This window comes from Poecilia mexicana, unplaced genomic scaffold (genome assembly GCF_051168715.1).
Source record: "Poecilia mexicana isolate PSO_F unplaced genomic scaffold, ASM5116871v1 scaffold_2, whole genome shotgun sequence".
Classification (NCBI taxonomy): domain Eukaryota; kingdom Metazoa; phylum Chordata; class Actinopteri; order Cyprinodontiformes; family Poeciliidae; genus Poecilia; species Poecilia mexicana.
In genome coordinates this window covers 57,915,519-57,939,128 of record NW_028263371.1, presented here as the reverse complement: position 1 = coordinate 57,939,128, position 23,610 = coordinate 57,915,519, and the positions used below count along the sequence as shown (strand labels likewise).

At 45.8% G+C, this 23,610-nt stretch overlaps 1 protein-coding gene across 2 annotated transcripts in view; it reads left to right on the top strand.

The window, feature by feature from the left end:
• The window catches only part of LOC106908601 (transcription activator GLI2.L-like), a 72,592-nt gene extending 50,155 nt beyond the window's left edge, over positions 1-22,437 (top strand). The window contains exons 6-15 of one of the 2 annotated variants that reach the window (XR_015762328.1): positions 3,799-4,000; positions 4,217-4,394; positions 7,741-7,851; positions 8,017-8,157; positions 9,296-9,445; positions 15,746-15,910; positions 15,997-16,269; positions 18,696-19,041; positions 19,259-21,794; positions 21,943-22,437. Coding sequence is in view for 1 of the 2 variants with exons in the window: in XM_088003674.1 (XP_087859800.1) it covers positions 3,799-4,000; positions 4,217-4,394; positions 7,741-7,851; positions 8,017-8,157; positions 9,296-9,445; positions 15,746-15,910; positions 15,997-16,269; positions 18,696-19,041; positions 19,259-21,480 (3,788 nt within the window). In the remaining variant the exon portion in view is untranslated. Of the gene's footprint in view, positions 1-3,798; positions 4,001-4,216; positions 4,395-7,740; positions 7,852-8,016; positions 8,158-9,295; positions 9,446-15,745; positions 15,911-15,996; positions 16,270-18,695; positions 19,042-19,258 lie in introns of both variants that reach the window. The other variant, XM_088003674.1, reaches the window with a different exon arrangement.
• Positions 22,438-23,610: the final 1,173 nt, after the last annotated feature.

The window sequence follows — 23,610 nt, the reverse complement described above, 5'->3', positions numbered from 1 at the left end:
CAGACACCTACCACCCAGGATTGGCGCAGAGGTTTTCTCCAGGTACTCCAGCTTTGTTCCACAGCCCAAAACCATCCATGCTGTCTCCATCAGTGGTGGACTGTCCAAGGTGGACGTCCTCTCTGGACTCTTGGCTCCTTTTCATCCCGAATGGCAACTTGAGCATCAGACACACGTTCATATATAAAATGAAAGTTTCATGAACATCTGGGCAAATAATATCAATATGTGCAACCTTGTGCCATGAGAATCTGCCACCCACGCAAATTTTTTCAGTCATTGATCAAAATTACAAAGCTTTGAAATCTGACTCAAAATCTCGACTTCAGTCTGACTGAGATGGTCCTAAAGATGAGCAGCTATCACACTTGATGGCAACTGTTTTTGCCAAAGACAGGAGAGTCAGCTATTAGGGTGTGATTACTTTTCCACACAGTTCCAGCTTGATTAGATTTATGACTTCAGTGAATGCAATCATAAATTGTCGTTTGTTTTCACTCAGGTTATCTGTGTGATTAGCATTCAACACTGGCATCAACAGAGGAACGCTGGGGGTTGCTAATACTTTTCACAGCACTGCAGGTTATGGTCCTTTAAAGAGGGTGATTTGAAGCTAGAGTATTTTTCAAATATGATTAGTGCTAGCAGTGTTGAGTGAGAGCAGAAAGTTCACATTGGGAGGCATTCAGGGGACAAGTGGGTCGCTATGTCAGGGATTGGGGGGAGGGCCCCTGAGGGGGTAGAGGCAGGGTGGTGAGAGTAGAAACTGCCACGACAAAAGCAACTGCCAAAGAAAATGTCTACCATCCTGCAGAGAAAGAGGTTTGTGTGCAGCTGCAGGCGAGGCAGAGCGGGAATGACCCGGGTTCTGATGTGGTGCCGGAGGCTCAGCGGGGGACGAGCCGTCCCCTCAGACTGCAAACACAAACACTTAGCTAAATGTTAGTTGATGAGCGCCTTGCTGGAAGTGTGAGAATAAACATGCTGGCACTGGGCGCCGACGATTTATAAAACTCCCAGAGTTGGGATTGAAACTGAGGCTGAAGAGGCCGGCAGGGAGGAACACCATGGACAGTCCTGAGGCAGCAGCGCTGGCACCAAGTCAGCTGCTGGAGCTACTGGTGGGTGTAGCGGTGGTGGCAGCACTGCTGAGGAGACGATCCTTCTTCTTGAGATGTTTTACCAGCCGGGGTTCTGATAAAGGACTGATTTCACAAAACATCCATCCACACAAACCTGTTTCTCATCAATAATAAGCCTTCTCTAAACCAAGTTGGCAACAACAGCCCAAGTACGGCAGAGCAACAATGCAGAAAATGACCAGAAGAATAATCATATCTACTTCTGCATGAAGCCAGAGTTCAGATTAAGGAGCTTAACTTCAAGGCACTGAGAACTGACAGCAGCATCTGTCCATTACCTATCTAACCCTCTCAGGGTCATTGGGGGTGGAGCCCATCTCCAGGGGGCAAGAGGCGGGGTCACCTGGCCAGGTCGCCAGTCAGTTGCAAGGTAACACAAAGACAGACAAGAATCCAGACATCAATCAACCTGTCATGTTTTCAAACTGTGGGAGGAAACTGGAGAACCGAGGTGCGCCCACACATGACCAGGGAGAAACTGGGATTTCAACCTCGCACCTTCTTGCTGCAAGGCAACAGTTCCACCAACTGCGGCCCAGACAACAAGATATTTCTGAGATTATTACATAATAAAACACTTTGATCATTTCTACACATAGACATAGGAAATGCAACTTAATCTAGCCAACTTTCACTGAACACGACTTCACTAAGAGATTTTTTGTTGCGTACGAACTGTAATGTCACTCGGCCCTTATTTATGGATGTAAATTAAATGTTTAATAAACAGACAATTTGTGTACCGAAAAACAGAACAACAATTTTTGAAGGGCACTTTTTTTTGTCCAGAGGAAGAAGGGAGGAGCTCCAGCACTACCTAGTGTCCATCTGTGACACAGGCATCCTGATGGAGCCAGAACCTCAGCTGAGTCTGGTAGCTAGTTTGTAGCTAATGCCACTTGGCCTGCGAGGTGAAATGTGTTGCGTCCCGGTCCAGACTCTGTCCACATGTGGAGTTGGTGCACCGCTGCTCCCAATGCTGCCCCCTGCAGGCTGGTAATTACCAGAAGAAACTGGTGCAGAGCTCAAAGCTGGAGTCTTAGACTAACTGTTGCCACAGCCGCTCTGTGAGCCGCCATGACGACACCAAAGCACAAACCTCAAATTAACGTTCCTTCTGAATCTGCAGTACATGCTTGAAATAATCCTGAACACATAACTCCCCTCTGCGGTGCTTTCTAAATATTTCCCTCTCTTTCTGCATCGCTGTGTAATTATGTCTCTCTATATAAATCCAGATCCCACAATTACAACCAGCCTCAACTCGGCCCACATAGCAACACGCCGCCGTGCACGCACTCACACTTCCAGACATGTATGCCGCTGCGCTGCCTCAGCCTGCGCAACATCTGTTTTCTCACTCAGAGCCGGAACATACTCACCCTCTCAATTATACCCTCCACCTACAAATGCCTCCCTCTCCGAGGGTTGGGGGGGAATCTGGGGAGACTTAGGCCAGATTAAACTCAGCTTACGGAGGAATGACTGCTGGATGTTTCGCTGCTGGATCTCGGCGATGTGAGGATGGTGAAGATGGAGGTGTAACGCGGCACTGGGCACCACGCCATGAGGCCAAACCTCATGGGGCCCGTTTCCTGCTTCATGTATTAATGCAAACATGTAAAGCTGCTGGCCTTAACGCAGAAAGGGTCCCGGCTGTCTGCATGGCGCAGAGAGGCGACTCGTTGAGTCAAATGTTCCTGAGAAGGCCTCCTTGTTTCCAGCGGTGTTTCTCTCCCTCCTTGTCTCGGGGCCACCAGACGCCCTGGGGGCCCTTTAATCAAGGCCACATGTCCACAGTTTACGACTCGCCACCTCCGAGCGCTGCAGCTTTACGGCTGCCGCTGCCTGAATCCATTGATCTGAGGCGCTGTGAACTCCTCCAGCTAAGGCTGCAGCATCGGCACCATGCTGCCAGTGCTGCAGCTGAAGCCAGGAGGGTGAGCTGCGATGGGCCCATAAACAGCTTCCTGCCTCTCACACCTCTGATCATGTCCTGGTTAAACACAAAGCAGCCTGGCCTGGCTTCCTGAGGCACCTGCTGGCTCCAATCTGGGCCTCTCTCAGGAAACCTGCAGCTAAATGTTTCAATCATGAATAAAAAGAATGGATGGCTGCTTGTTGAGCAAACTGAACAAAGAGGTGGAGCCTGGAGTTTTTCTGGATGGCCCTGAACTCCACCTTTGTTCTAATGCTATTCTCAAATCAATTAGATGGAATTGCCTCCATTTAACTTGAGATGCTATCGCAGTAACAACTGAGAAGCGTTCATTATTCACTAGAGGCTGCGCATGCTGAGCAGGGTGAGATAGAGATAGACAGGAGTAGAACCAGGCCAAACCTCCAGCTCTCTGCTGGTTCTGGTCCAAGGTTCTGGTCTGGTTCTTTATTCAAGGTTTTATCAAGACTGAAAACATCTGAAATTTAATCATTTCCTTCACCTGGATAGGTTGACCTGGCAAAGGAAAACAGATCAATATTCTGTTCATCAGTTCATTCGTAGATATTTATACAACAAATTCATCGTAAAGTTTACTTAAAATGAGGGAAGAAGCCTTGAAATTTGTGTTTGGAAAAGTCAGGAATTCTGTCATGAGAACCCTGATGAGGGAAACCTCCAGGTAATTCCTGATCTTGAAGTTGTCTCTGTCTCCAGTGTCCCGTTTCTCCAGCCCAAGGTTGACGCCCCGGCTGAATAGGAAGAGGGCGCTGTCCATCTCCCCGCTGTCGGACGCCAGCATTGACCTGCAGACCATGATCCGCACGTCGCCCAACTCCTTAGTAGCCTACATCAACAACTCGCGCTCCAGCTCAGCAGCCAGCAGCTCCTATGGACACCTGTCCGTGGGGGGACTCAGGTGCGGATGTTAGCCAGCTCTGCACAGCGCTAGGCATGTTAGCAGTCTGTGACGGTTCACGGCTTCTTTCTCTTAGGTGTTGGAGTTGTGTTGGTTAGCAGGGCACTAGAGTTTCTGAAGGTCTTTCAGAGGCTTAACTTGTGTTCTGGAGTGTTGGGTTCTGTGTGAAGTTTCCAGGCCTTCATTCTGAATCTTCTGCTCCATGTCTTCCTGCAGCCCGACCTTCAGCTTCCCCCACTCCCTCAACCCTGTGGCCTACCAGCAGCTGCTGTCCCAGCAGAGACCGCTCAACACCTTCGGCCACACGGCCCCCCTCCTGCAGCCACCGCCGGCCTCTTTCCCCACCCGCCAGCACCCCAACACTACGTCCTCCATGTCTGCAGAGGTGAACCAGGTAGGACCAGCATGACGAGCCTTCTGAACTCGCTTCACTTACAGACCAGCTTCACCTGTTGACCAGTGATTCTCAAGTTGTGGGGTTTGGTCCCTGGGGGGACGTGGTGTCTTGATGGTAAGGGAGGGTAGCTTCACCAATTTCAGACCCCAACTCGTTTCCATGGCAACAGCATGAGGGGGATTATGCAAAAAGCATTGGTCCCATTTGCTGCCATATGAGGGCAGAGTTTATTGATTTTGATGACACATGAACATGGTGCAATTTCAGAGGGAAGGCAGGAAGTTATAAGCTATTGAAGGTAACTGTTGGCGAGACACCGTATTGTAGAGCTTGAAATCAGTTTTTTTTCCTTGTTTGTTTTGTTTGATTAAAGGTTATATTGGCCAAAGTGGTCTTTACTTGAAAGTGGTCAGTCAAGAAAGTGGGTAATGAGACAGGGCATGTGGCAAAGGTCACCAGGCCGGGACTTGAACGTCAAGGACCAAGGCCTGCATATGAGGGTTGTGCTTTACCCCTGCCCCACCACAGCACCCCATTCCAATGCAAAGATACACAAAGCAAATTAACAAATATGTTGGATATAAAGAGTAGAAAACAAATTAAAGATTTACCAACACTTGAAGATGTTGGTATCAGAAACTACCTGGTTCTTTAAGGATCCCACAATACCAAGCAGCAGATCCTTGATACCAAACTGCTCCATGAAAAATGTGGTTTGGTTTTTATCATGATGAGTGTCATATACTGTTTTATAAGATATGATGCTAGCACCTAGCAGTTGTGGCTACAACGTCAATGTAACCCATGTGACCATTTTTAAGCCCTTTAATTTATTTGTTATGGTCCTGTTTATTCATTCATGCACTCCTGGCTAGCTCGCCACATGAAACACTGGTTTAGGTGCGCATGGTATATACAGCCACAGAAACCACGTTGGATAACTAACCTGCTGTTAACTTTGCCTCCTAAATGTCCTGACATAAAATTCACTTTTTACAATGTTCTTTGACTTTTTTACATGTCACATTTACAAATGACGACATTTGGCCCTCGGTAATAGGCTTTCCTGTTTTCTTGATTAGAAGAGTCAGAGCAGGCATAAACATGGGAATTGTTTCCCAGGGTTAGGGTTAGAGTCTCCAGAGCGCAGACCTCTGTCTGCGCTCTGGAGGTTCAGCTGCGTGAGGTCAGGTGAAACCAGCCTGTTGCTTTAGCCAAGATGCCTGACCTGAACAGGTGCTGCCAGGCCGAGTTATAATGGTGAACCAAGTAAGAGTTCAATTTAACTCTGATCTTTACACGTTTGAGGCCTCCGTGCGGTCTAAGTTTTGTTCATGTTGGAGTGCTTTACTTTATTTTAATTTATCTCGTGACGGAGTTAGGAAGGAAGGAGAGAAGGAAGAATGATAGATATCTGGGTAGAGTTACCTTCTCTATTTAGAGTAAACACAATCTCTGCTCAACTACATTATGATATGACCCATATTTTTCCCAGTATTACTGCGAATAACATGCTGATTTTGTTCAAATGTATAGATAATTGTATTTTTATTATTTCTAAATATGTCCTAATTTCAGTTAATCTGAATGAGACGCTTAGAGCCACTTTAAACCAACATGGAATATAACACTGAACACAACAAGAAATTAAAGTGTTGATAATAATCTTAATGAAAATGACAAAATATTGAGTTTTATAAATCAGTTGGATTTCTTGCCACAAATGAACATGCTTGGTTTAAATGTTAATGATTGAAGGTTGATTGTGTAATAAAACAATAAGAGGATTATTGTTCAGAGAACAAGCTGCTCAGACTTTATTTATTCATCACTTTTCACAGATAAAAAAATCACAAAGTGCTTCACAATAAGATCAAACAGCAAAATAATTCAAATGAGCAAATGAAGGAATAAATGACTTAAAATGAATAAAGAGGTGACAGAAAGGTCGTGACCTCCAGCTGACGTCCCTCCTGGCGTCTCTGGGAATGCCGCCACAGCTTTATTAGCGCTGATCAGAACCATATCCTGTCTTTGCAGAGCGTCTGGGTGGGATTAGACCCCTCCGCTGATGCAGCCTCAAACCTCCCCTTCTCTCTGCCGCCATTAGCGCTTAAAGGCCTTCAGCCTCTGCGTCATGTTCAGAGTCATTGGGTAGATCAAAGCCCCCACTCCTAATGCATCCGGCCCAATCTGTAACAGCAGCAGTAACTCTTCTTTCATATTTTGGCGAGGTTTCTCCTATCTCAAAGTCGTCTAAACTGTTTAGTCTTGGCGGCGGCTCCCAGTCTGACGAATCCAGCTCTGCATTTCTGTTGCTACAGAGTTTTAGTTATTTGTCTCTCTTCTGTTGCCCCTAAAACAACTGCAGCACCTGAAAGGAAGGTTCCAATCATTTCAAATCATACATGGAAAAATATGCCAATAAATCGAAGGAACTTAGAGCATTAATTGATGAATCACAAAGGGGAGTATTGGGGAGTCTAAGGGAAAAGTCAGAATCTAGCCTGAAGACCTGCTGTGCTAACGTAGCGTTGGTCCATCACCAGTGAGACTGCTCCATCTCAACATGCTTCATGTTCAGCGTTCACATCCATCACACACCTGCAGACCGCAGCTTCATAAGTTCAGTCCATTTACCATTTACCATCCATGATTCAGAGCTGGAGTCGCTCTGAGAATCAGGAATCCCCTCAGAGATCCTACCAGAACGTCATGTCCACTGATCCCAACCTGAAGGAGGGTACCGGTGTTCCTCGGGGCCCAGGGGTTCAAACATGCACCTGGTCCAACTCCTACAGACAGGTGCCATGATTTCACATGTGAGAATCACCACAAAGTAATCACATGTGAAAGTCGTGGGATTTTCATGTAAGGAACCAGATTCCCTCCAGGTCTGGCAGTGCCTCCTCCTGCTCTAACCCCTGGTCTGCCGAAATACCAAGGATGGAAAACCTCATCAAACAGAATGCACAAAAATGAGCAAAAATTTATACGAGTTATATGGACCATTCAGAACCACAGAGCAATGCTCATCAACAGGGTCAGACATGCCTCAGGTGCTTCCTGCTGGACTTTCTGCCCCGGCTGCGTCTGGTTGGCGGCAGTTTGGTTCTGTTCAGAGGTTTCTGATGAAACCACCCCACACAGGTCATCTGTTCTGCCACACATCTGTAATGCTTCACCAAAGATCTAATGAACTGACAATTCCCTGCAGTAATACGACGTGCTTCATCCAAAGGCGACACAGAGACCAGTTCAGGAGTCTCTTGGTCATCTGAGTCTTTTTTCAGATGTTTCGTGTCTTCCTCCGACTTCCCTCTCTTGTCTTTATGTTGCTCAGAGCTCCGGTGGAGATCCGGCGGTCAGCAGCACAGTGAATCCGCTGAACACCAAGAGGACCAAGGTGAAGACTGAAGCAGAGGGTCCAGTTCCCATTTCACCGTCCGCTCAGGTGGGACCAGCAGAACCAGAACCAGAAGGCGGCACAGCTCCACTCCCCGGAAACCAGTGTTTACCGATTCACCTTTGATTGATTGTAATGAAGCTGCAGATTAAGGATCATATTAACGAGTCAGAATAAAGAGGTTTTTTTCCTGCCACTTGTTGTTGCCATCAGGACCACGCCGGAGGAGTCCTGGACCTGAGCGAAGATCTGGACAAGGACGAGTGCAAGCAGGAGCCAGAGGCCGTTTACGAGACCAACTGCCACTGGGAGGGCTGCAGCAGGGAGTACGACACCCAGGACCAGCTTGTCCATGTGAGACCCAGGGATTATTTAATCCAGCTGCTTCACAGCCAGTTTGCACTACAGCCATCTACAGATGAGCATTAGACTGGCTCAGTTCCTGTCAGGTGTAGTCCAATAATCAAGATTAGGGTCAGGGGTTAGGTCTGAGTTCTGAGAGTCCAGAATTCTGGTCAAGGTTCTAGTCCAGACCTGGTTCTGGTCCTCCCATTCATAACTGGGCTTTGGCCCCAGAACCATATGAACTGAACCAGTCGGTCCAGTTCAGTTATTAAAGACATTTCACGTTAATTCCAGTTCAGTCCAGGCTAATGGTTCTGGTTCTGGTGGATCTAAACCCACCCAGAACCCTAACAGAACTTCTGGCCCACAGGGCCTTCCTCTCTGGACCAGGCAGTCATTACATGATTCTGATTGGGTCGGTTCTGCCCCGGATGTCCTTCCTGCTTAGTGATACTGACCTTAACGACCACCCCACAGAGTTCTTGGTGATCTCTGACCTCTTGGTCAGCAACTTCCCGACCTGTGCGGGCGCAGCTATAAATCCACCTATCCCACCCCCACCCGTTGCTGACCAACTGTCTCCCAGCTGCAGCAGGAAGGAAACATCTCTGCAGAACCAGAACCACTAGATCAATCGTCCTCCATTTTGTGTTAGCAAAGCGACACAGAGAGAGCGCCACCATGCTGTTGTTTTCTTCCAGGAGCTTTTAATCTGGGAGTTTGGGATTATTTACTGAATTATGGTGAGCAACGTCCATAACTCCTCACTACACCGGATAAACTAGCGCCTCCAAACTAACTGTTGGCAAACTAAATGCTCCAGGCTACATATTTAGTTAGCAGGCTAACTGTTTATCTGCAGCCTGCAAACTAGATATGAAGACTGAAACATTTATGATAACATGACTTTGAAAAGTTAACTCCCATTTGTTTCTCATGAAATACATTATTGCTGTAAGATGCTGACTGCAACAGTCAGCAGCTGATAGCCGATAGCCCTAGGCTACCAGAAGGTCCAGATCCAGATCAGGCATACTTCCACTCATTCCACCTGCTCTTCTTTACTTCTATATTTCTATCTGCACTGTGTGTAGAGCTGTGTCTGCTGCAGAGACATGGCTGACCTGAGCTGCTTTCCTCCACGCAGCACATCAACAACGACCACATCCACGGAGAGAAGAAAGAGTTTGTGTGCCGCTGGGAGGACTGTTCCCGGGAGCAGAAGCCCTTCAAGGCCCAGTACATGCTGGTGGTCCACATGAGGAGGCACACCGGCGAGAAGCCGCACAAATGCACGGTGAGGAGGGCTGAAAACATGATACAAACATGAAAACCTTGTGCAAACCTGGATGTTGACACTGATCAACATTCTGACCAGGTGTACTTTCTACTGGTACCAGATGGTACCAAACACAAACTTCAGTTCAGTTGGAGATGTTCTGCATCAGACAATAGAAAGTCACCAAATGTGAAGGAAAATGAATTATTGGTTTTCCACAGTGCATAAATATTTACGCCCCAGTCAGAAGTTTGGTTGGTCTCCAGCTGAGACAGACTGGAGGGAGAAAATATCAGAATATCCGTCTCCAAGAGATCCTCAGTTAGATCTAGGTTTGGACTTTGACTAGGTCACTGACTGTACAGATTTAGATGGTGTGATTTGGAGGTTGAGCTGTTCTTTATTTAGGGGCATCAGAGTGAAGGTGCTGAACATAAATGCAAACAACACTTTTTGGGATTCTTATTTGTAAAAAAATGTTGAAAACAGAGTCAGTTACCCTAACCATCCCAGTTCAGCTCTACTCTCTTGGTTCGTCATGCTAAAGCCCATAAAATAGACTTCTGGGTCAAACCACCATCAAGATCAGAGTTTCTCCATCCTGGTCCTCAGGCCTCCTGTCCTGCATGTTTCAGGTGTTTCCCTTCTGCCACCTGGATGTATCTCTGGGTGATTAGCAGGTTTCTGCAGCTCCTGATGGTCCTGCAGTCATTTGGATCAGCTGTTCTGGAACAGAGGCTCATCTAGAACATGCAGAGCAGGGGGGGGGGCTGAGGACCAGGTGGAGAAACGCTGATCAAGATGGTCGCATAGTGAGAGCGCTCCTGGTTGAACCAGAGTAATTAGAGAAATTTCCCCATATAAACTAAGTAAAGCTACCAATATAACTCCTTAAAAAGGGAAATAAAAGTTGTACCACTGCTTCAAGCGATAAATGCCGACTGAAGTCAGATGGGTGAGAGACACGGGAATGCAGCAAGAATTAGCAGCTAGCGCATTGAAACCAACAAGCAAAAAGGCGGAGCGTCTAAAAATGGCCGACTCCGAGAACTAAGAGGGTTTCGCCAAGAAAATAAAGATCAATCTGAGACCATAAAAAGAAGAAATTGTAAAAGTGAACACCAGGATGGAGGAGGTGAAGGGATGTATGGAGAAGGCAGAAGAAAGGATCCTAAACATGGAGGAGGTCATCACGGCTATGCTAAAGCTACATGCTAAGCTGGAGGAGAAATTGATGGATCTGGAAAGTCGATCCAGACGTGAAGATATAAGGATGCATGGAGTAGCGGAGGGATCCAAGAAGGAATCGACAATGACCTCATTTGTTTGAAAGCTTACTGCATGAAGGTCTTGAGTTTTATAATTTACCTGGCAAGAAAATCATATAAACCTGGATCACAACTATCCACCTCTCATACTTAAAAGACGAAGGGAATATACCGAAAGCCGCAAAGTATCCAAGGAAAATAACATCCACTTCCAGACCCTCTGCCCCACGAAGTTGCGTGTTAGATACGAAGACGGAACCAAAACCTATGATACAGTAGAGGAGGCATCAGAGGACCTGCTGAGACGAGGCTTCACCGTATCAACCATCAAACCTCCGGAGACGCTCATGGAGCAGGTGCAGCAGCTGTCTTGGACAAGAGTGGACCGACGAGCGATGAAGGGCACATTTAAAGCCGGCTGGGGTTCCAGTTACAAGGAGAAGCTGCGAGCCTTCAGGAGACCTAGAGGATCTTCCCCAGACCGAAGACGGTGGGAGGAACTGTGAAATACCTTCAACCAAATCTGTAACTAGTGGTGGAAACAAACTATAGAACAATCCGGTTCATTTGGGACCTTTTTTTTTCCTTTGGACACTTTTCTCGCCTTTTCCTTTTTTTCCGAAATGTGACTGTTGCAGGTTGCCCCTTGTGGGGACTCTCAGGGTCAGGCTAATAGAACCCTACTTAGGAAGTTACATGGACAAATTGTGTTCAGTTTTATGTGTGTTATGTTAAATGTTTGTTCCCTGTCGGTTCTCAAGGGGAGGGGAAATCCACCAGGTATCTGAGTGAGATGGGGAGGAGAATCACATAGATGCAAAACGGATCTTTAAAAATGGCATCATTTAATATAAATGGAGTACTCAATCCAGTTAAGAGGGAAATAATCTTATCAAAATTAAAGAAAGATAAAATCCAAGTCACTTTTTTGCAAGAGACGCTCAAGGACTCAGAACATGCCAAATTAAATAAACAAGGATTTAAACATGTTTACTTCTCTTCACATGGATCAGGGAGGCGGAGACGAGTGGGGGCCCTCATATCCAAGGCTGTAAATTATGAGCACGTTTCAGAATATAACGACAATGAAGGCAGATTTGTCATGGTTACAGGCAAAGCAGAAGGAATCGTGATAACTCTCGTGTATGTTCCTCCTGGAAGTGACTGGTCCTTTTATAAACAAATAGTCGATGTAATGACAACAAAAAGTCAGGGGATTTTAATATGTGGTGGAGATTTTAATGTCCGATTAAATCTGAAAATTGACTCATCAAGGCCTGCACAGTGGTGCAGTGGGTAGAGCTGTTGCCTTGCAGCAGAAAGGTTCTGGGTTCGATTCCCGGACCCGGTCTTTCTGCATGGAGTCTGCATGTTCTCCCTGTGCCTGGTGGGTTTTCTCTGGTTTCCTCCCACAGTCCAAAAACATGACTGTCAGGTTAATTGGTCTCTCCAAATTGTCCCTAGGTGTGGTTGTGTGTCTCTGTGTTGCCCTGTGACAGACTGGTGACCTGTCCAGGTGACCCGTCCAGGTGACCCGTCCAGGTGACCCTGCCTCTCGCCAGGAACGTTAGCAGGAGAGGCAGCAGTTCCTCCTGACCCCACTAGGGGACAAGGGTGTTAGAAAATGGATGGATGGAACTGACTCATCAAATGGGAAACCCAACACAAAAGACATTAGCAGAAGGTTAAATACCTGGATGAGTGAGGTGGGAGTCGTCGACGTTTGGAGAGAAAGAAACCCAAAGAGTTGAGATTATTCACAACGTCTACTCCCACATAGATTACTTCTTTGTTCAAGGGAGATCTTTGTAGGGTAGACAGCTGTGAAATACGCCCTAGGTCTCTTTCAGATCATGGTCCCATTTACATCTCAGTCTGCCTAAGAGGAGATCCACGATTTTATCTCTAAATCGGTCATTAGAGATAAACTAAAACGTGAAATTAATTTATATTTAGAAAATAATGATAATGAGGAAGTAACTCCTATAATCTGGGACGCATTAAAAGCGGTGATTAGGGGTAAAATTATATCCATAACCTCATATGAGAAGAGAATCAGAGAAAAAAACCCTCCAGGAGTTAGAAGAGGATTTGAAAAGATTACAGAGAGAACATCCAAAGTCTCCCAAAGATGACAATACCAAACATAAGATTATAAAACTAAAAAAAGAAATAGAAGAAATAAATACTCAGGAAATCCAAAAAAAAAGATTATTTTATAAAGCAACAATACTATGAGGTAGGTGGGAAATCCCTGAAACTTTTATCATATAGGTTAAGAAAAGAACAAGCCTCAAGGGCTATACATAAAATAAGAAACGGTGCACCAAAGGAAATAGAAACTAATCCGGAGAAAATCAAAAACTGCTTCCAAAAATACTATAAAACATTATATTCCCAATCACAGACAAGCAGCGACAACCAGATCGATGCCTTTCTGGAAAAGATCAATCTTCCAAAGGTCACTGATGAACAAAATAAGAAATTCATATCCAAAATTACAAAAGAGGAAATTCAATCAGCAATCAGGAGAACTAAAAAAGGAAAGTCTCCAGGGACTGATGGATTCACTACAGAATGGTACAAAATTATTCAAGACCAACTAATTCCAACATTAGAGAAAACGTTCAACTGGGTTTTAGAAAATAAAAATATTCCCCCTCATGGCGAGAGGCAGTGATTTCAGTCATACCGAAGGAAGGGGAAGACAAACTGGAATGTGGGAGTTATCGTCCTGTATCACCTCCATATTATCTAAAACAGGGGAGCCCAAGTCCAGTCCTCCAGAGCCGCCATCCTGCAACTTTCAGATGCATCCCTGCTTCAACACACCTGAATCAAATGAATGGCTCGTTACCAGGCCTCTGTAGAGCCGATCCGGTCTGTTGGAGTAAGGACACTTCTAAAACTTGCAGGACGGTGGCTCTCCAGGACTGGACTTGGGCACCCCTGATCTAAAAGAATAGAAGTCATATTACCAGCTTTAATGCATAAAGACCAGACTGGCTTTGTCAGGCAAAGACAGATATTAGAAAAACACATTATGAGCGAAGTCACTCAGCAAAAACTAGAGGCAGTGATATTAGTTTAGATGCAGAGAGAGCATTTGATTCAGTAAGGTGGACTTTTTTATATAAAGTGCTCTCTAAATTTGGATTTCATATAATTGACACATTTAAATCGTTATATACTAAACCAACAGCTAGAATGAAAATTAATGGAGATTTGACCAATTCGTTCATTTTGGAAAGAGGAACGAGACAGAGGTGTTGTGCTTCGCCGCTCCTCTTTGCCTTATTTATTGAACCCATGAGTCAACTGATCAGGCAGAGGTCAAAGGTCACAAAGAAATCAGGTCAACAAAATCTGTTCGCTGACGATTTATTGATAAGTATAACGCAGCCCACACAGACGATCCCAAAACTGATGAAGTTGCTCGAAGAGTTTAATCTCTAGTTACAAAATTAATATAAATAAAACTCAAGTATTAACATTTAACTATGATCCACCGTCTTCAATGGAAGGAAAGAGAAGGCAAATGAATCCCAATAACAGCCCTACTTAGTGATTATAAGTTACAGGAAGAACAGCAGATCCCAGAAGTCTGAAACCTGACAGAAGGATCATCAAAAAAGATGATTTTTTTTTAGGTACCTGGAGGTGAGACTTTATTTTAATAGAAATTTAAAGAGGTGCTGACAAAAAGTGATTCAAGTTTCATGGGGGAATTTCTAACATTAATTAAGCCCAGATCAGACAGCAGAATTATCTCTAAATTATATAATACAACTATCCAAACATGAGAATACAGAATACATAAGGAGGAAAGGAAAAAGAAATGAAGGTGATAATCTCACAAGAAAGCTGGGAGGAAATATGTACACAGCAGTGGGCCTCGACCGGATCAAACACATGGCGGGAGTTTTGCTGGAAAAACATCGCACCATTTTTTGTTCCACACATTCAAAGTATCGGAGACGCCTGCTGGAGACTCTGTGGGTCTAAGGGAGCCAACCACCTCCATGTTTTTTGGGACTGCCAGGTAATAAAACCATCTTGGGAAGAGCTCCACAAACATATTGAAAATATATTCAATGTAAACGTTCCATTCAAATGTGAAACGTGTCACTGGGCAACCTACAATTGGACTCATGGACCAATAAAGACAAAAAAACTGCTGGCTATACTACTGGCAGCCGACACAATCAGAACCACCCACTATCGATGAATGGATTGAAATTGTTTACCAGATTTATGTTATGGAAAAGATTTATTTTTCCCTCCAAGTAGAAAAAGAAGAACTGTATAAGATCTGGACCAAATGGACTGAGTATGTAAAACCAACCAGATCTGACTTCATCTGACTGTTCTTATGAATTATGTGTCCTGCCCTTTTTTGTTATTGTGGTTTTTATTGCTCGAGGTGGTGCACTCCCCAGTTTTGTTCAATTTTGTTATCGTTCACAACCAAAATCGGTGACGGTCTGTAAAAAAATACTAGAAAGGCAGTATGGACAAAATCACTTGGACTGTCTGCTTCCATCTTCATGTGCACCCTTAAATGTAACTAATGAATGAGATGGAAATCTGTCTAAATAAAAAGAAAACATAAATCTGTTTAAATAAAGTTGAAGGAGTCAAAATAGTTTTGCAGCAGAGCAGGAATATTCCATGTTGCCGACTGAAGCAAAGCTTTAAAGCTCTTGTCCTGCTGCAAGCATGAAAGCAGTGAGGGGGGTAATTAAGATAACCTCCCAGCAGGGGGCCCCGCTCCCTAATGAGTCCCTCATGGACCGTCTCAGAGCTGCAGCTCTGAAGGGAAGAAGTTCTGACATTTTCTCTGGTAACTTGTTGAGAACAAGGAGCTGCAGACAGCAGTACTCTCTGTCTCCACTAGGAGGCGCTGCAAGCAGCAGCAGTACTCTGTCTCTACTAGGAGCTCCGCCTCACGCCATTGGGCGTTTCTTGACTTGGTGTATAATGGTGTTTGTACCTGCATTAAGCGTCCAGTTGCCAGTTGGTCCCTCATTGGTCCCCTGTGTCTCTGCAGTTTGAGGGATGCTTCAAGGCTTACTCTCGCCTAGAGAATCTGAAGACTCACCTCCGGTCCCACACCGGCGAGAAACCGTACGTGTGTGAGCACGAAGGCTGCAACAAGGCTTTCTCCAACGCCTCGGATAGGGCCAAGCATCAGAACCGCACACACTCCAATGAGGTACCGGTCTCCTATGTGCCTCCATGAAGACGGTGCTTAGCCAGCGGTTGAATGTGTTTGGCAGTAAACTAGACGTTTGTTTGCAGAAACCGTACGTCTGTAAAATCCTCGGCTGCACCAAGCGCTACACCGACCCCAGCTCCCTTAGGAAGCACGTCAAGACGGTTCACGGACCCGACGCCCACGTCACTAAGAAGCAGCGGAGCGACGCGCCGCCTAGACTGCCCCCTAGAGGAAACGGGGAGAACGAGGCCAAGCATGGCCCGGCGGGCGCAGACAGGAAGACGGAGGCCAACGGCGCATCCAGAGGAGGAGACGAGCAGCTGCAGGCCAAACCAATCAAGATGGAGAACTCTGTGGTGAGTTCCTGTAACCTCACCGTCACGGGATTGCAGCTAGCAGGACACTTTCTCCTCCACCATCCTAAATCTATATCTGCTTCTCTTCCCTAATTAACCGTCTCAAAGGCTAGTTAGTCTTTCTTCTATCGAACTGCCCGTTTCCCTCCGCATGGCATGAATCCCGTCCCTGATGCTAAAATGCGTCTCTGGCTGCATTTTTCAGGATGTTTTACCACCGACTGATCACAGAGCAGATGGTGAGGATTTCAGTCAGAAGGAAACATCTTTAAACTGGAGATCAGGCTTTTTCTGGAGTTTGCTGGTTTTGAGACGTCAGTCCAAAATTACAAAATAATGCTCTTATTTATTTTTCTTAATTTCCTAATTTATTTCTGGCCAGTTTAATTGACATGATGCCAGTTCCGCCCCCATGTGGAAGCAGAGCAAACCAAACTCCAACAAGCTGTGTTATGTATACCAGTAGGTGGTGGAACTCAATGCATTACCTGAGACATTTTTGCCTTATAATACAACACTGAGGCAAAGATGGCAGGCAAGAAAATTGTCTAACGAGTCCTACCTCAGGTCTGTAAGATTATTAGAAACAACAGAGAAATCAACGATAAATGGGGATCAATGCTGAGGGTAACAAAGTCTGGTTGGATCTGAGTGTGAACGCTGTCGGACACATTTTGCACATACTAGAAGGTGAGAAATGACTTGAATAATACCAGCTCATGAAAATCTTCCTTCAGGGAAATGATTAAAAATAAACAATAGCATAAAAAGGTTATTAAATGTAAATACTGCAGTTACTGCAGCACATTATCATGCTGCCACAGAGCTACCGTTGGAATCTGCACATATAAAATCCAGCACACCTTTACTTATTGATCTTTGATTTGATGACCATACTATGAAGATGTGCCTTTATGACAAAAAATGGGATGTTTACTACCAGTTACCTTCGTGCAGACTGACGTGGTAGTTACTGTTCACAGTTGCATTCAGCTGGACATGAGATTGGCTGCAGGCCATGATCCATTTCTTGTGATATTCCAGACTCTTTTGGTTTTGGAAATGTAATAAAATGTATTCCACCCTCCACTTGTTCTGGGCAACGGCTGTTGGGGTTGCCCATTCCCCACTGACAATGCTGGGCCATGACTTCCTGTTCTTTTCCTGGAAATCTCTCTGACCGCAGCGTGTTTGCTGAAGGTCAGGTCCTCCAGATAAGGGCGTGAAACCTCCGGACAAACTGCGACCACCAATTGGTCAGTTGCTGACAAATGTACTGGAATGATTGACAGAGGATTGCTCTACGTCCGCATGTGGGTGGAGCCGGCATCATGTCAATTATCCCCACAGCATGCTCCTGCCATTACCATGTTCTGCTGTGTGGAGGATGTTCTGTTTCAGCCTCAGCTAACATGTGAACTCTGGTGCAGTCCAGTTTTTTAAGTAATGGTGATTTTGGGCAGAGATTTCACATTTATCTTCTACAGTTACGCCTTAAACTATTCACACCCCTGGCAGATTTAAAGGTTTCAACCAGGAACTCTTTAACTAAGGAAGAGAAGAAAAGAGACTTCAGTGTTCAAAAAGTTTTCAATAAAATTTAAATGTTGAATAGCATTTGGACCCATTAGTTAGCATCACAGCATTCAGACCATCCAATTACAACTGAACAGCTTTCAAAGCCTCCATGGAAGGCCTTCCTACCATCACCCTAATCTGCAGCCAAGTCTCTATCAGGCCTGAGTCTGGACCAGAGTCTGGACATTAATATCACCTCCAGTCACATCAAGGGGTGTGAATGCTGGTTGCTGCTGGGGAAGCAGGAGAATAAAATGTGTTTCGGGTTCCCGTAAATGTTGACTGAGTCGTTTTCCACTGAACTGTCTGGATTCTTGCTTTCCTCTGCTTCTCCTCTAACAATCGGATAGACATCTCTGAGGTGAGAGAGCATCTCCGTCTCTTTATTCATATGAAAGACCTGCATGAATCGCTCCAGTCGAGCCGATCATCCGGCCGCTGTCACATTAATATTCAGCAAATCAGTTTTCAGCTGTGGGTCAAACTATGATCAGACTTCTGGATTCTGGACTGTTTAGCATAGAATCATCTATTATTCTCTTGTTTTCATATTGTTAATAAATCCCATGCATCCATAAATAATGACTCTCGAAGTACAAGCCTGCATTAGTCATTACAAAACACCATTACAGTCAGAATATCTGAACTTTGGTAATAATTAACTAGTGATTAATGCATAATGGAGCTGTGTGAACATGGCATGGTTCTATTTTCATTTGCATTTTTATCACCTTTCATCTCATTCTTTGTCTTTATTTGCATCAAATATTCCCACAGAAAACCCAAATCAGTTTGAGCAGAATATTTTCAGTGTTGCATGACTGCTGCCCCCTGCTGTTCCTCTGTAGACGCATCAGTCCAGTCCTGGCGGCCAGTCATCGTGCAGCAGCGAGCCGTCGCCTCTCAGCAGCGCCAACAACAACGACAGTGGGGTAGAGATGGCCATGTACAGCGGGGGCAGCTTCGGGGACCTCAGTGCGCCGGACGAGGGTCCCACGGTCGACTCCACAATCCCCGCAGGGGTGCTGCAGGCAGGAATGGGGCTTCAGCTGAGGAAATCGGTGGCTCACGGAGGAGCGGTCACCATCAAGCTGGAGAACATCAAGCAGGAGAGGCTGAAGGCGGTGCGGGAGACCTGCAGCTGGGCTACCAGCAGACCACAGGGCATGAAGCTTCCTCCCATCCCTGCAGCTGGTGAGCATCACATGTTGAATGTCCATTACCACTAATGTCTCTGAGCTCCAGCAGTGAAGAAGATCAGGCCAGTTAGAGTAAAAACCAGTGGACAGCATTTACCAGTTGCTTCCCTCTGCCCTATGGGAACAGAAATCAATCATAATCTCTCTGTAAACTGTAAAACTTCACAGAACCATCTAGGTTCCTGGGGTAATTTTCCCTTCGTGTCTGCTAGGTTCCTTGCTAGAGAGCTCCATCATGACGAGCAGCCTCCACGCTCCGTACGCTGGCCAACCCACTGGGGAGCTGACTTCCTGTGACATAACGCTGCTGAACCAGCTCAACGACCGCCGCGACAGCATCACCAGCACCATCAGCTCAGCCTACACCTTCAGTCGACGCTCCTCCGGCATCTCACCCTGCTACTCTAGCCGGCGCTCCAGTGAGGCATCCCAGTTTGGCGCTAACCGCCACAACAACATCAGCTCAGCCGACTCGTACGACCCGATCTCCACCGATCTCTCCAGGCGCTCCAGCGAGGCCAGTCACTGTGGTGTAGGTGTAGCTGGTGGAGGAGCCCTGCCCAGCCTTCTGAGTCTAACCCCAGCCCAGCATTATCGGCTCAAAGCGAAGTATGCAGCCGCTACTGGAGGTGCTCCACCTACTCCTCTCCCCAACATGGATCGAATGAGCCTGAGGACAAGGATGGCTCTATACAGCGACTACCAGGAAGGCTCCTCTTTCCTCCAGCCGGCCACCAGCGATGCAACCCGGCGGTGCAGCGACATCACCTATGGCTCACACAGCATGATGCCCCATGAAGTTCCCACCAACCTCCCACGTCGCGCAAGTGACCCCGTCTGCCGTCCACCTCTAGACCCGCCGTCTCTTCCAAGGGGTCAGCGCTACAGCAGCATGAACAATGTGAACCCTATGAATGCCCCGTCATCTGCCGAGCGCCATCAAGTGTTGGCTATGCAGGGTTACACACGCTCAGATGGGAGTCTCCAGCGTTACCCATTCGCCCCAAGACCACCAAGCATTTCTGAGAACATTGCTATGGAGACCATGGCAGTCGACAGGCTGATGAGCAGTGGGGAGCAGAGTGCAGAAGATGAGCTTGTGCTTCCAGATGATGTGGTTCAGTACCTGAGGTCTCAGAGTTCTGGCCCAACAAGTCACAGCTATAACAGTCAGGGCTACCAGGCCAGCATGGCCCCTCCGCTGCACTTTCATGGACAAAGGAGGATGGCCATGGTGGACGCCACCCTGGCACAGTCTGGTCATGACATTTCCTACCAGGGAGGTGTCAGTGGTTCTCAGCACCTCTTCCCATCACCACAAGACAATAAGAACAACATGCCAGTGCAATGGAACGAGGTGAGTTCCGGGACGATGGACACCAAACTCCCCAAACCTCAGCAGCATCCCATCAGGAGCAACCTGGCTGCCACTCAGCAAAGGCAGCCTGGTTGCCTGCTCGTTGCCCCGAGCGGCAACCAGCAGGTCGTCCCGATAAGCCACAACTTCTCTATACAGGGGTACCACAGCCTCCAGAGGCCGGGGAATACCTCCCTCCAGCATCAGCAGCAGCAGAGACAATGCAGCTTTAATGAGCACATGAGTCATCAGCAAGGGCTCAGTCAGGAAGGAAGGCTTCGTTTGTTATCTGGAAGCTCTACCACAACCCTCAACACTGTGGCTAGCTCTGAACTGCAGAGCTTTAAGACCAGAGCCCAGGTTGAAGGGTACTGTCATGGGAACCAAGTGAACCAAGAGCAAAGCTACAGCATTCCCCTCAAACAGCAGCAGTATGTGATCCAGAACGGAGCCAGAGGGATGTTACAACCCCGGCCGCCTAACGAGCCCAAGTCCTTCCCCAGACACCACTCAGCCTCTGCCATGACCCAACCGAGCCCCAGGCTAGTTGAACTGAACCCCAGTAACATCTGCTCTGAAGCAAGCCCAAAGAAGCAGAGCCAGGGGCTGAACCACAGCAGCCCAGTCAACCAGAACTCTGCTGTGTTCTACATGGCTCAGATTCACATGTTTCAGCCTTCGTCTCACAGCAGTGATGATGACTCGATGTCCCCAAGTGTCAATGAGGCCACCTGCAGTGACATGGCTGCTGCAGCCACCATGGCCTCTCCAGGAGCCAACCAGGTCTCCAGCAGTACCGTTGACTCGTCCACCAGCCGGTCCAGAGCCACAGAGCACACTCAGATCGACTTCGACACCATGCTAGATGACGGAGATCATTCCAGCCTGATGTCTGGGACGCTGAGTCCAGGGCTTCTGCAGAGCCTGTCCCAGAGCTCCTCCCGTCTCACCACGCCACGCAATTCCGTCACCCTGGCGTCTGTCCCAGCTGGGATCGGCAACATGGCCATTGGAGACATGAACTCCATGCTTACAGCTCTGGCTGAAGAGAGCAAGTTCCTCAACTTCATCAGTTGAGACCTCCACCTCATCTTTTTCCTGGAGATGGGAACATCTGGGCACCTTCAGGAAACTCGCAGAAAGCACTGATTGGCTGCTTCAGACCTTTGTTTCCGCTGTCTATGGGACCATGATAATCTTCTCTTTTTCATAGTTAGCTTAGCTGGAGGGACTGTTTTCTGTCTTTAAAGCCATATTTTAACAGTAACCCAGCCCAGGGTGTATTAATGCTTGTCAGGACTACTGGTGTTTACAAAGTGGTGCACTGAAAACAGACCATATTGTGCCTTTCTGGGACATCACAGCTCATCACCTGAGGACACACTTATCAGGTAATGAACATGTAGATACAGGAAGACTGATCTCTGATGTGTTTGGAGTTTACCATTTTAACTTATGCTGTATTCTGTGTGTTTAAACTGGGGCTGCTAACAGCTCCACTTTATGTCGGGAATGTTTCCTTTTGCTTTTTGATTAAAGACTGACCCTAACCCCGCCGGAGGCCATGTTCCTCAGCTGGAAGAAGGCGGACCTCCACCTTCCGGTTGGGGAGAGACTGGCCCAGAGAATACGGTTCCAGGAGTGTGGATGGGAGCATCCATTGTTCTGGTCTGTTATGGAGATGAAAACCCTCTGTCCCAGCGGACGCCTCCTGTCCTCTGTCCTCACAGTTAGAGAGCGAAACCAGCTGCGGGTTCTGGCAGGAGGCTGGACTCACCCTACAGGATGGTGTCTTCTGGGAAGGGACACCATCCCAGGGTGTCCCTGCAGACACCCTTCCTGGGTTTTAATTCTGAAGGTTTTGTTTCTGGATCAGTTTCTTCTTTATCCCTGGTGGTGATGATGATGTATTGTCTGTGTTGTCAGCAGAGACTCAATCCCAGTGAACTCGACCCCATCCATGTGTCCCGCTCCACTCAGTGACTGTGTAGCTTTTGTACATTTTAAATAAACTATCTTCTCTTTTCTGTTAAATTCATTTTGTGTTTTCATTGGAGTCAGATGTTAAAATTAGCAGGTTTCAGATTTTCAGCAGGACTTTGACTAGGCCGTTCTAACCATCCCATAATATCTCTGGCTGCATGTTCAGGCTAGTTGTCCTGCTGGAAGATGAACTTGGTAACACTTTATTTGAAGGGGGTGAATAAGACCGTCATGACACTGTCATGAACATCAATAAGCCTTCATGAATATTTATGACTGTTGTCATAAAGCGTCATTCAGTAAATTATGACACTTTTAATACAAAGTTGACATTATTCAAAATGTCTTTATGACAACTTGACATTAACCAAGAAATCATCATCTGACATAAATTTGTCATAATAGTAATCATAATGATTTAATTATTATACTAGCAAAAGCTTTAACAAAACAATGATTAATATTTCCACTCCCTGAAATAAAGCAAAACAAGTAGGACAAGCAATAAAGATTTCACTAAGCTTTATTACACGGTCAAATGATTTAACAGACTCATTAACAATTTCTTTTACATCAACTAAAGTGGGACAAATAGCACCAGTTATGAATATGTTTTATATATACATATACACAAACACACACATATATACACACACACATATGTGTGTGTGTGTGTGTGTGTGTGTATATTTACTGCATGTGGAATATGTGCCAGTAAGGTAATACAAGTGAATGGGCTGAACTTGATAAAGTTCTACAAAGTATTTTAAGTTAATACCTGTCATTGACACATTTTCTCAAACACATTAATATATTTGGCAATCAAAGAAATTACTAAAGAGAGTTTCTAACTTTAAAGAGCACAATGTTTTATTTGATAGAAACGATTCTGAAAATTTTTATAATGACTGATGAACATCAATTTAATGTACATTTAACATTTCAAGACAAGAAACAAATAATTTTCCTGTATTTATTTTTTATACATTGAGAAATGACTTGATTTATAAATCAGTCATTGTCAAACATTAAACTACATATTTTTCTTACTTTTTTCCAGAGAATTTACAGAATGTCAACTCTGCTATTGACAGAGTGAAAATAATTCCAACAGAGTAAATTATTTTTTATTTCATTATATAAGCGACATTAATACACTAATACTTCAGATTGAGATATTTAAAAATACACAAAAAGTGAAAGAATTAAAACATTTATTATACT